Below are 12,623 nucleotides of genomic sequence, written 5' to 3' on the forward strand. Positions count from 1 at the left end.
GGGAATGAGAGAGTATTAATAGCTGTTTTGTCTGCTGGTCGGACATTTATTGAAAAAAAGACTTCGATATATTTATCTTCTAATTCAACATCTATATTGTCCCTAGATCCTTCAGAGATGTATGAAATGTTAAGCACAGGTGCAGCTCAGAGTCTCAATCTACCCCGCATTGGGGCCGATGATTTTTCTTCGCAGCGTCAGCCCTCAAGCAATTTGGGTACATCGACGTACTCTATAGATTGCCAGAATGCCTCAGCAGGTGGCTTCATTGTGGACTGAAGCTATCAAGCATTACGAAACTATCACGAAGCAAAACTTCGATACTGTATCGCGGGTGACTACAGTTGACGATTTACTCAGATTGATCGATGAAGAAAACAAGCAATTCAACGCATTTCGAGACCGGGGGAATCGGATTCGAGATGTGATTAAGCATGCCATGACCCCGATTGAACTGACAGGAATGGTGGTGGGAGCTGTCTCTGCGGCTTATCCACCTACTACCCTTGTGTTTAGTGCGGTAGCATATCTGCTGGGAGCCGCAAAGGGCGTTTCGGACAAGTATGATGCTATCATAGAGACGATGTCAACTTTGAAAGTAAGTCCATGGGGGAGCCTGCGAGGATTCAGATCCTGACCCTGACATAGGATCTGACTATTCGACTGGAAGTATACTCGCAGCAGACGATTTCCGAGAACCTGAGCAACAAATTGACGCAAATTTTGACCTCGCTTTTGGAGGTACTTGCCTTTGCCCGAAAAGAGGTCAAGCATGGACGGATGCTTAGCTACGGCAAAAGCCTACTGTCTGGTAGTGACGGAAAAGCGGCAATGGCCAAATTTGCCAAGTTGGTCGAGGCAGAAAGTGCTTTGGTTGCGGCCGAGACGCTGACAGAAGTGAAGGGGGGATTTGCGCGCGTGAATTCCGATATGAAGAGAATCGCTCGGCAACTGGAAGGATCCAGACTGACTGAGATGCCTCGGAAAGAACGTATGACCGCGGATCTAAGGCGCTTACTACAGCCTTCCAGGAGCTCCGAAGATCGATATAGGACAATGAACCGTAACCGTGTACCGCAGACTGGGGACTGGATACGGGAGGAAACAGAGTTCATTGATTGGATCACCGGAACTAAACCAGTCCTGTGGATTTCCGGAAATCCAGGGGCTGGAAAGTCATACATCGCTACCAACTTGATCGATCACCTAAAGCAGAAGCCACATGCTGCTCTGGGTTTCTTCTTTTTCAAGGACAACGACCCCAGAACCCGGTCCACACACCAAGCCCTCCGCGATATCGCATTTCAGATCGCGCTAAACGATCATCTATACGCTGATTACATCGTTGATTATTTAGATTGTGCCGAGGATATAGGGACGCTTGAGAGTTTATGGACGAATCTATTTCTGAATGTCTTCATTGATAACGGGGACAGTGCAGGCGGCAAGAAGAACTCCGCAGAAGGCCCCGTTTATCTGGTTCTTGATGCACTCGACGAAGCATTCACAAATGAACGACTGGAGCTTTTTGAATTGGCGAAGGATATCCGGACTGGTGGTCGCATTCAGCTTCTGATGCTAGGCAGACCACAAATCGCCGAGGAAATGAATGATCTGATGGAAACGCTTCAAATTCAGACGATAGACGTTTCTGAGGTGAACAATTTTGAAGACATCGTGCACTACATCAAAACTAGCATTGCAAAGTCCATTTATTTGCGGAAGCTCCCGCCCTCTACCCAGCGAACAATCATTCAGAGACTGTCTACTGGCTCCCAAGGGATGTTTCTCTGGGTTGGGCTCATGTTACATGATTTATCACAAATCAGAAACAAGGGTGAATTACAAAGAACGCTTGACGAAGCTCCAAAGGGACTAACAAAGATGATCTCCCATGTCCTGAGGGGGTTTTCAGAGAGCTTCACGGATAACCCAGAATATGCTGCCGATTTGAACGAGCTCCTGGCATGGACGATGTGCACACCGAGTCCTCTCTCTCTGTTTGAGATTGATGCTTTGTTGAAATGGAGGTCACCTGAAGGAGAAAGTTGGATTTGGCTAGAGGGCTCTCTTCGGGTACAATTTGCCTCTATATTCCTTTTGACCCGTGAGGATGGCCTTTCTACTGCCGACCTCAAGCGAAGAATGATTTGCACAGATTACGACGATTTTGAACAACCATCCGAGTGGGACTCCGAGGAGAATGAAGACTTTGATTTGAATGACGATTTCGATTCTGATCATAAGACCACTACAGTCTCTTTCTGTCACGCATCCCTCGGAGACTTTTTCAGAAGCCAGGAGGACAAAGTATCGGCTGGACCTAATTCCCCGTATATTGGAGTCAACCACCACGAGGCTCGGGTATTGGTGTTGAATAGATGCTTCGAGATCATTCAGAATAAGGATTCACTGAGAGAGGAGATTGCCCTTGCCTTGAGGTCGCACGCCTGTGGCTCTTTTGTTGAATTCCTCGCCGCCGTTGATATGAGCCAGATTGCCAAAGACTCCAAGAAAGCCATTGGCCTTCAGTTAGCTAAGCTGTTGTCTGATGAGTCAGGGTTTGAAGCATTTGTTTCGCCTGATAAACTTAATTTCTTCACCCAGGACGCTCTGGATATTTTCACTAAATGGCTTGGTGACCCTGACGTTCAAGAGGCCTTTCCGGACGAGACCAAGATCTGGTATAGCAATGCCATGGCCCAAAGCCCAGCCGCAATTCTGCGCCCAATCATGAGCTATATAGCTTCTCGGTGGACTCAAAACAAGTCATGGAGCCCAGCTCTTTGCCTACTGACCATGCGCGATTATATCCTGCTTCAGGACTCTGGTCTTTCTCTCGACATCAATACCCCGGAGGACATCCTGCAGATCGCAAACTGGGGTCAGCCTGAGCATGACGCCAATTGGTATGGTAGAGTTGGGCAGGCATTGGAGAGTTTTTTGGTCTACGATGAAGCTATTGAATATCTGCAAAAAGCTTTACAAATTGACTCAGAATTGTGGGAGTTCCGTTCTCATATGGCTTGTTTGTATCGCAACATTGGCGAACTTGCCAAGGCTCTCGAGCTTCATCAAACCAACATCACCCAGCTCAATGAAAAGGAGCAGTCCTCCGAAATTCAGAAGATTCTTCACCAAGAGTACGAAAGAGTCGCAGATTGCTACCAGGATCTTAATGATAAGGAAAATGCCTTTTCCGTGCGACAAAGAGCCTACAGCACTTACAATCGTTGTGCAGATTGTGCTCGGTTAATTCTGGAGCACTACCATGGCGCTGGCAAGGTTGATGAGATCTTGGACTTCTTCCAAATGATGAACGAGAAATCACCAAGTGATGGATTGAGCCACCTGACGGAATTCGTACTCGAAAATCCAGAGATGGAATTAATGATGTTTGAATTTGGCGCCAAGATCATCCGGAGAGGATGTTTCTCATTATTCAAAGAAGCTTTCACAGCCGCCATTGTCACCGCTCGTCGACAGAGAAAGGCCCTTCTCACTGCTACGCTGGAATTAAGTCTCTCTTCTTTACTTTGCTCACTTGGAGTTGACCCTGAAGGGGGAGCTCGCATTTGTGAACGCATATTGGAGACTTACAAACCAAGTCAAGCGAAAGGCAATCTGAGTCATGTAATATTCACTGCATCATCTTCCCTGTGCTGTTACTACTTCAAACAATGCTGTCGAGTCGATTGCTCTGAAGCAGAGCGTTCGAGATATGGCCAACTACTCGAACGTCTTGTTATGGGACGACCTCTCCACTTGGCCAGACATGAAAGAGCCCCGAAAGGCATCACAGAGTATGCATACCTACCACGACCCGAAGCACGTGCCACACTCGGTACTTACTACAAAATGTGTGGCCGTGACGATGATGCCCTGCAGTTTTTCAAATCCCTTTTACAACGCCCCCTTAGTACGCTTGGTTCGTCTGATGACGATGATGACCGAAACTGCTACCTTCAGTTGGGCGGCATCTTTGCCGCCATGCGAGACGTCGACAACTGGGTGTCAGTTTGGTACCAAATAGCTTTCCTCAATGACAAGATTGGCGATTCGGATGCCCCCAGACCTTTCTGTGATGGGTGTGGAATGCTTTGCGCAATTGACGGAATAGTTCATTGCTGGCGCCGTGACATGCCGTTTATCGTTCTTTTCTGTGAGGATTGCTTTCCACGTTTGAAAGATGGTTCGCTGTCTGTTGATATTTGTGACCCAACCCACGAGTTTATGACTATTCCCAAGCGACCTCAATCTGTCAAAGAGCGTAGTACAGAGCATCAAGAGATGATGTATGTTTGTGGAGAGTGGATGACAAGCAGTGATTGGAAGCTTAGTCTGAAGGAGAAATATGGGTTGGAAGAAGAATAAAATGCCCGTTCTGCACAGATGCTCATTATGGAAGATATTCCCGATCAACGGAATTGACCTCATCTGCTGCTTTGCGCCGTCACCCTGATCACTATGGTACCCTAAAATCATGTACATTATCAACACAAGTAATTAAACAGTAAACATAGAAGGTCAAAAGATCAGTACAAAACTCCAATTGGTAGCACTCTCAAGGAACAAGATGCAAAATCCGTCTTGAGGCGAGAACAGAACAACTTCACGAAGATATGCAAGTTCGGTTCCCCAAATTCCATTCCAGGAACTACACCGGGTCGCTAAAAGACGAATCAAAAAAGCACAATCCAATCCACAACCTATAGTACATCAATCCCAGAGAAACGAAAGATCGAGCAAACCGGCCAATCTAAGCCCTAGCCTCCGTGCTTCTAGATTTCGGCTTCTGGGCATACTTGTAGCGATAAGCTTGCCCACTTTTAGCATCCACGTCACGGTCTCGATCACGACGACGGTTCTCCTTGCCCTCAGCCAGAGGTCCGGGCCCCCGACCCAACTCTTTCTCGCCCCAGCTCATCATCAAAGCCTTGGCCATGCGATCACGCTCCTTAAGAAGCAAGTCGATGCGCCGCTCCCATTCTCGCTCGCGCTTGTCCACAGACAAGGCAATACGCTGGTCAATCGCAGCGGCGGTTTCGTCCTTTGCAGCGATCACGTCGTCCTTTGCGGCGATCACGGCTTCCAGGCGTCTGAGTTCTGATTTGAAACTCTTGCGTAGGTGGGTTGCTGAGGTAGTGGATGAGGCGCGGAGGTTTTCAAGGTCCGAGCGTAGATCAGCTTCGCGTTGCTCGGCGGCTGAGAGGAGGTTGCGGATTTTGCGCATTGACTCGGCGTGCGAGGCGCGGAGCGTTGAGACTGCTGTTGAGTGTGCCGTGTTCAGGCTGCGGAGCTGGCTTTGATGGTTCGCCTCCAGGGCTGCTGTATCCGGTCCTCTTGGCTCTGAGTCATGAGCTCCACGCGCTGTTGGGGGTGAGGGGGGTGGACTGGGAGGTTCGGCGATCTTGTCTTCTCGCAAGCGGGCAATGGTCTCAAGGGACTCGGCGTGTTCTTCTTGCGATTGAATTAGGTCGTTCTGAGACTTGCTCAAGGCGGTTGTGAGCTCGGCAACCCGGGTTGAGAGTCGCGAGTTCTCTGTTTCGATGGTTTTGATGAGCGTCTGAGCTTCAGTTGCTTGATCACGCAGACGTGCTGCTTCGGTATCTGCAGCTTTCTGTGCGGCGGATAACTCCTGGAGTTCTTGTTGGAGGCTTGCAATGCTTGGCGTGTCTGGTTGTTGCAGTTGCTGCACACCTTGGACGTCCACAAACTTTTCCTTCAAAGGCGAGTGGAGTGGAGATGCGGGATTCCCTGGGCCCAAATCCTTGATCAGATCGAGTATTTCGCTGTAGGTACTATGGCCACTAATAGGCAGATCTGCAGCGGCAGCCTTGAGAGCACTCTCCTGGGCTTCCATGTGGGATTGAACACGGGTGAGATTTGCTTCCAGTGTAGTGTTCTTCTCCTCCAGAGGACGATTCCTAGCCTCTAGGTCGATAAAGCGTTCTTCGAGGACCTGATAGTCATTGTGCGCACGCTCTAATTCCGCCTCGAGTTTCTCATTCTCCAGCCCATAGTCGTCGATCTGTCCTTGCAGTTGATCAATCTCTGAGTTCCTCTCCTGTATCTGTGCATCCTTGACCCGTGTGACTTCCTTAAGCTTGGTCAATGTCTCATCCAAAGTTTCATCGCGCTTTCGCACCTGCTCTTGGGAATGATTGAGTTGCTGGCGTAGGTGAGCAATTGTCTCCAATCGCTCCTTGTCCAAGGAGGTCTGCGAATCTCTGTCTTGGAGCTGTTGTTGCATCTCACGAATCTGATTCAGAAGAGGATTGAGATCCGTTGTATTCATGCTCGACTGCTGTAATAATTTCTCATACTCTTCGTTTTTCTTTTGTAGTGACTGGACTTGCTCGCGCAGCATTGCCTCATCGCTGTCTTTGGCATGTACTTCATCCAGGAGAGCATTTTTCCGCTGCAATTCTGTTTGGAGATGACGGATCTGTTCACCAGCGGAAACAGCCTCGAGCACACGATTGCGGTTTTTCTGTAATTGGTCATCGCGTTCCTTCAAGGATTGCTGCAGTTGTGCAATCTGCTGGTGAAGATCCTCATTTTGTTCCTCTGGTGCATGACTGGAGGCGTCCGACAATTTCCGGACGGAAGGAGATGCGGGATCTTGGGCCTCGTCGTCATCGGGGTATTCTTCGATACCCTCCAGGTGAGTTGAATCCTTGCGGAGAGCACTAGTCCGGTGCAAAAGGTGTGAGGGGGTAGACATATCCACTGGCGGTCCGAATTCACTGTATTCGCCAGAGTCGGCTTCTTCTTCGATCGCGGGTTGTTTTGACTTCCGGAAAGATCGTCGTACTGATCCATAGTCTGCTTCAGCTTCATCCTCGTGGTTTTCACCATCTTCCAGATCGCCCATCAGGTATTTTTCCATATTCACAGTAAAATCATCCGGCCCCCCGACATCGGATAACTTGTCTACGTCTTGATGGAAAGGGGGCAGAGTTTCTTCGTGCCCATCCAATGCAAAATTTCCGCTCGGGAAATTACTGAAATCCAAGGTGTAATCGGCAAGACGCGCATCGAGATCTGAACCTGTTGGGCTTCCAGGAGAAGGAGGTCGAGAAACATGTTGTATTTCATTTTCGGAATGGTATTCATCATCAGCAGCGTGCTCGTGGTGTTGGTTGCTACGTTGCGCTGCGACGCGCTCGGTTGCAGGAGTCCGAGCAGTTGCAGGAGTCTGGGCGGTTGACGGAGACCCCAATGGGCTGGAAGGGTGTTGTGGAGGAGAAGATGGCATAAAGAGAGGCGTCACCAATGTTGATTGTCCGATGGTGTCATGTGAGGTTGGAAACGGCGAGGTATAGCCTGTGTTCGCCATGGTTGCGCACGCGTGCGGATGCGCAAAGGAGGGCACGATAAGGCTAAAACTACCAAAGCAGAGGTCGAACACAACGACAGTCGCTCTCAAAATCTACCAAATGAACAGATATTAAGGTAAATAGAGAAATAACAATAACCAAATTGCGGGGAGAAAAAGAAAGATTGAAGAATCTCGCGACGGGTTGTGTTGGGCGCCTGAGGCATTAATGTTTATCCACTGCCTTTTCAAGTCTAGCGGGCATTTCTGACATGCTTATGTTGTACTTCTTCTCACTTGTCTCTGTTTCGCATGTTTCAAATTTATTATTTTGTTACTTTTATGAATCCCAATCACAGTTCTATCGAAATTCAAGCCATTGTCTTCCATTCCTCAAATCCAGGTGGAACCACCGAGGGTTCATGCGACCGGCCGCGTTGTTCAGCTTCTAACTCAGTTTCCCCGTTCCCTGGTGGTTTTTTCCCTGGTGGCTTTTTCCGCGTACCAGCACGACCCCCTTTCGCGGCTATAGCATGCTATTGACTCATATTCATACAATTAACGACAAGGCCTGTTAGCTGGTTGGTGTTGCGGCACTCTCACCTGTTTCTCTGGGTCCATATCACGAAACCCACCGACGCCTGTAGCTTTCCCGCCCTTCTTTCCGCCCTTGTGGCCTATTTCTGAAAGCTCTTCATGTGAACGATTTGCAAAATTCCCAGGGTTAGGGTGGGGACGACTGGGTGGTGGTGCTGTGGCGACGCTACAGCGATGCCACAATCCAACATTCACAGACCGCTGTGCGGATGGAAGCAATCCAAGAAGTGGGCGTGACATGATCCGACTACCTCTAATCAAGGCCATTATTGTATCGAGTGTGGAAGTCGATGCTGAGAGTATACGCTGCTGTGCAAGAGGATGTTGCTCAGCCACAAGACTGGATTGATGGGCTTGGCCAGCAACTTATATAGTCTTCCAAAACGGCTATTTTGCCTCCATCAGCTCATCGGAGGCGATGGTGGCTTGTCTCTATATGCCATTCTGTTCGAAATCCGCTGGTCTGCTTTCTGTCTTCTCGTGAGATATATACCTGTCATTCGTGGATGTCTGGATGAAGTCCACACCGACATACGCTCGTGTTCCTGGTTAGTTATTTCGATTTGCTGGAGCACTGATCCGATATTCGAGTTTGATGTCATCTTCAGGTCTTACCCCAACGGACCGAATCCACGCCATGGAAGTAGGGATCAGCGTCCATGGTTTCAGTATCGAGGCGGTCCAGGCCCGCGTGGGGTCATCAGAAGATGCCGTAGAGAGCATCCAATTGAAAATACACTTAGTCTCGATCAAGCAATAACCCTAATTCCCTTGTAAGGAGCTGATAGCTTTGCTCAGAAATGGATATATCATTCAGCTTAGTCAGTGAGCATTTGGGTTTATCGCGTAGTCCACGGGTTCAGTCCGATCTACTACTTTGTGTTGCAGGAATATTCACCGGGTTCCAAGTCTTGCTCAGGTTTCTCATTGCATAAATCTGGAGGTTCAATTACCTCCAAAGTTTTCTGTGGTCTATTCTCCCAGACGCTAGCAGCTTCAAGGATCCCGAATCCCCACTGAGCTGTCAGCCGCCAAACCTTGAGGATCACTTCTCACAAAACAAAGCCCGTGGAATCAAGTTGTTACAAGTGTTGGATACCTGCGGCCTTGATTATCTCGCTCTTTACAAAATGCCACCTATCCGGGGTGGACTCAGCGAGCGCCCGCGGGTGATCTTGTACCACCAAACACTCATCCCTGGCGGGGGCCAGTATGTCTCCATGCTCCCGCTTCTCGAAAACAACACTGGAATAACGCATATTATTCTCGCTGCCATCCATCTGAATGGTGAGCCAGGAGACATCACTCTCAACGATGACCCTCCCGACAACGCCAAATTCGACCCCCTGTGGGCCGAAGTGCCCCTCGTGCAGCGACAAGGCGTGAAAGTGATGGGCATGCTAGGTGGGGCCGCCCCGGGCTCGTTCACGCGGCTTGACGGCAGCCGGGCGGAATTTGAACAGTTTTATTATCCTCTTTTGACCATGATTCGTCGTCATGGCCTTGATGGGATTGATCTCGATGTAGAGGAGACCATGTCCTTGCAAGGCGTCATTCGACTCATCGACCGACTCAAGGCTGACCTGGGCGACACATTCATCATTACTTTAGCCCCTGTGGCAGCTGCACTACTTGGTATTGGGAACTTGTCAGGCTTTGATTACCGTGAACTCGAGCAGGCTCGGGCTTCCAAGATAAGCTGGTACAATACCCAGTTCTACAATGGCTGGGGTCCTGCTGAGGATCCACGGATGTATTCTGCTATGGTTGCCCAGGGGTGGTCTCCGCGACGGATTGTGTATGGCCTGTTGACAAATCCGGGTAATGGGTCACAGGGTTATGTGTCTCAGGAAAAGATTGGACCTGTTTTGGCAATGTTGCGCGAGCAGTTTCCCAACTTTGGTGGTGTAATGGGTTGGGAATATTACAATGCTCTACCTGGAGGTACAGTTCACCCGTGGCAATGGGCTGCTCAGATGACATTGAGCATGGGTATGAAGGAGGTTCTCGTGGCAGCTCGTCAGTTAATGTCGGCAGGGCCGATGGCGAGCAGTCTCAATAATCTTTTCCAGGATATGCTAAATCAGGGAGGTCGATGACACAAAGAGAATATCTGGTGCCTCGGACAAACCATACCTGAGCTTCAAATATGTTCATCAGATATAGTAAATGGCTTTTTCAATGTGCCTTTGCATAATCTATCTCCAGGTGAGGGTGTTGCTGGAGCCACAGCTTTTGGTACCTCAATTATAGCTATCATTGAAGAAGCAAGTTTAATTCCCAGATATATACAAGATATCCAACGTGGATGTAGTCGTACTATCTATATAATTTGCTCGGTTGATTTTCAAATCCCCTGGCTAGTGGCATAAGGAATCCGATCGAGGTTGTGTTGTCGATCTTTTTCCTATATAGATACGTCATCGCATCATGAATCACCACTACAAGACACAGACCACTCTTTTCACCGTCCCCATGAGTATTATTTAGCATGCAGTGATTTTTGCCCTTCATAATTAGCATTGGTTTGAATGATGGTCTCCATACGGCGCATTGCAGTAGCTACGAGCTCAGCAACTATTCGACTGGCGACCTTCCTGTTTCTGCGATGGGTAAGCCTCCGTCGACAGTCAATCTCACGTGTCAGAAAACTCACATATTGATAGATCCCTGGCCATCACTTCGTGCCTCTTGTGGTCACCTCTTTGGTGGTGTACCTGTCGTCAATATTCTCCCTGCTCAAGGACATCCAGCCTTACCAAAGCCAAACAGCTAAAGCCCGAAATTTGAACAGTCAGACTCCACTTACAAATAATCACGATGTGAGATTCTAATTACCTATCATAGGATATAAGTCACCGTCTAGTCGTGCCAAAGCCGACGATTCTGTGCTTAAAACCCTGTTGACAGGGCTGCCCTCGGCAAAGTGGCCCCTGTGGACCAGGATCACAATATTCATCAATGTCGTCCTGGCGTTGTTAACACTTGACTTCTTGACCCGTGGCATTCTACTTTATCCTACCACAGATGTTGCATTCTCACGCATTGGATATGTCTCCCCGACCACTGCCAACTTGGTCTTTCGCGAGCCAGACACGACTCGCCTACCAGTGGCAGTCATGTTCCAGGAAATCTCTCCATTGAGTCAAGACTGGCACGAAGAAGGCATCGTTTACAAGCTGGATAACTCCACCGACTTCACCACGACAGTTACCCTAACCGACCTGAAGCCGGCGACACGCTACCGCTACTCGCTTTCCAACAACAAGTCAGGCACATTTATCACTGCACCATCGCCCGAAAGTCCACAAGCAAGCCGGCTATCTTTTGTAACATCCAGTTGTCTAAAGCCAAACTTCCCGTACAACCTACTATCGCACCCATTACGGGTCCCAGGCATCGAACAAATGACCGATGCCCTCGCCAAACTGCCCAAGCTACTTCGCCCAGCATTCATGCTCTTCCTAGGCGACTTCATCTACATAGACGTCCCTTGGCGCTTCGGCTCAGCAATGTCACACTACCGCAGCGAGTACAGACGTATCTACTCGTCCCCATCGTGGACATACGGACCAGAAGGCAACCGCGCTATCGACCTCCCTTGGCTGCACACCCTCGACGACCACGAGATCGAGAACGACTGGTCGCAGGGTAACAAAACCGCCCCGTACCCGGCAGCAGCAGACCCCTTCATCCACTACCATGTGCGGGCAAATCCACCAATTCCCACGGCACCCTTTGCCCATCCAGACAACGTAACTTACTTCGCCTTCACGCGCGGTCCAGCTTCATTCTTCATGCTGGACACACGCACCTACCGCACCGAGCCCTCGCACAAGAATTCAACCATCCTCGGTGGCCCCCAGCTCCAGTCCCTCCTCACGTACATCTCCACCCCAGAACCAGCAGGCACACACTGGAAAATCATATCCTCCAGCGTGCCATTCACCAAGAACTGGCACGTCGGCACGACAGACACCTGGGGTGGATTCCTGGACGAGCGCCGTATCGTCTTCGAGGCAATGTGGCGCGCAGAGCGTGAACTAGGAATCCGCATCGTCCTGCTTAGCGGTGACAGACATGAATTCGGGGCCACTAGGTTCCCAGACCCGGAACTTAACCTGGGTCGCGATGAGCTTTTGCCAAATACGGCTGGGCTGGGAGTGCATGAGTTCAGCGTGGGTCCGTTGAGTATGTTTTACCTGCCCATCCGTACATACCACCAGACAGACTCTGAGGATGTTATGGTGAAGTATGCGCCGAATGGAAATAGTAAGTTTGGGCATATTGATATTTCGGACGAGGTCGAAGAAGTTGGGTCAACTACCGCTGCGGCGCCTGTTCGAGCTCGTAGCTCTGTTCTAACTTACTCGTTGTACGTGGATGGGGAAGTTGTTTGGAAGTATCGCCTCAGCGTTCCATTGGACCGCGATGCGAGTGTTCATACCCCATCTCTGCCGCCCGGTCGTGTGCTCGAGGATGATATCCCGGATCGTAGTTGGAGTGTGGTGCTTGGGAATGTTGTGGGACGGGTGCCGGTGTTGACGAAGAGGACTGTTAAGATGGCCAATGATCTCTACTTTCAACTTGCCAATCAGCTGTGGAAGATTGAGAGACTTGATTAGCTGCATTTGGCCGTTTCTCAAAGGGATCGCTTCTTGTTGATTCGAACCTGTCAGACAGGCTGGAAGGCCATATGTATTAC

General features: G+C 49.5%; 5 protein-coding genes across 5 annotated transcripts; 3 read left to right on the forward strand and 2 right to left on the reverse strand.

Moving 5' to 3' along the window:
* Positions 1–247: 247 nt before the first annotated feature.
* On the forward strand, positions 248–4,374 carry N7500_006770 (Tetratricopeptide-like helical; the record flags this gene model as incomplete). Its single annotated transcript, XM_056677914.1, has 2 exons — positions 248–598; positions 649–4,374. The coding sequence occupies 2 exons, from the start codon at positions 248–250 to the stop codon at positions 4,372–4,374; spliced, it is 4,077 nt and encodes a 1,358-aa protein (XP_056532914.1).
* A 385-nt stretch (positions 4,375–4,759) lies between these two features.
* Positions 4,760–7,342, reverse strand: N7500_006771 (putative spindle pole body associated protein SnaD; the record flags this gene model as incomplete). Its single annotated transcript, XM_056677915.1, has 1 exon — positions 4,760–7,342. The coding sequence occupies one exon, from the start codon at positions 7,340–7,342 to the stop codon at positions 4,760–4,762; it is 2,583 nt and encodes an 860-aa protein (XP_056532915.1).
* A 350-nt stretch (positions 7,343–7,692) lies between these two features.
* Positions 7,693–8,185, reverse strand: N7500_006772 (uncharacterized protein; the record flags this gene model as incomplete). The annotated part of the gene is made up of 2 exons (XM_056677916.1): positions 7,693–7,857; positions 7,925–8,185. 2 exons carry the CDS (start codon positions 8,183–8,185, stop codon positions 7,693–7,695), a joined length of 426 nt encoding a protein of 141 aa, XP_056532916.1.
* An 863-nt stretch (positions 8,186–9,048) lies between these two features.
* N7500_006773 (putative class III chitinase) lies at positions 9,049–10,017 on the forward strand (the record flags this gene model as incomplete). The annotated part of the gene is made up of 1 exon (XM_056677917.1): positions 9,049–10,017. The coding sequence occupies one exon, from the start codon at positions 9,049–9,051 to the stop codon at positions 10,015–10,017; it is 969 nt and encodes a 322-aa protein (XP_056532917.1).
* A 435-nt stretch (positions 10,018–10,452) lies between these two features.
* N7500_006774 (alkaline phosphatase family protein) lies at positions 10,453–12,543 on the forward strand (the record flags this gene model as incomplete). Its single annotated transcript, XM_056677918.1, has 3 exons — positions 10,453–10,530; positions 10,585–10,711; positions 10,766–12,543. The coding sequence occupies 3 exons, from the start codon at positions 10,453–10,455 to the stop codon at positions 12,541–12,543; spliced, it is 1,983 nt and encodes a 660-aa protein (XP_056532918.1).
* Positions 12,544–12,623: the final 80 nt, after the last annotated feature.

The sequence above is a fragment of the Penicillium coprophilum genome, assembly GCF_028826855.1.
Source record: "Penicillium coprophilum strain IBT 35676 chromosome Unknown utg000004l_segment0_segment0, whole genome shotgun sequence".
Classification (NCBI taxonomy): domain Eukaryota; kingdom Fungi; phylum Ascomycota; class Eurotiomycetes; order Eurotiales; family Aspergillaceae; genus Penicillium; species Penicillium coprophilum.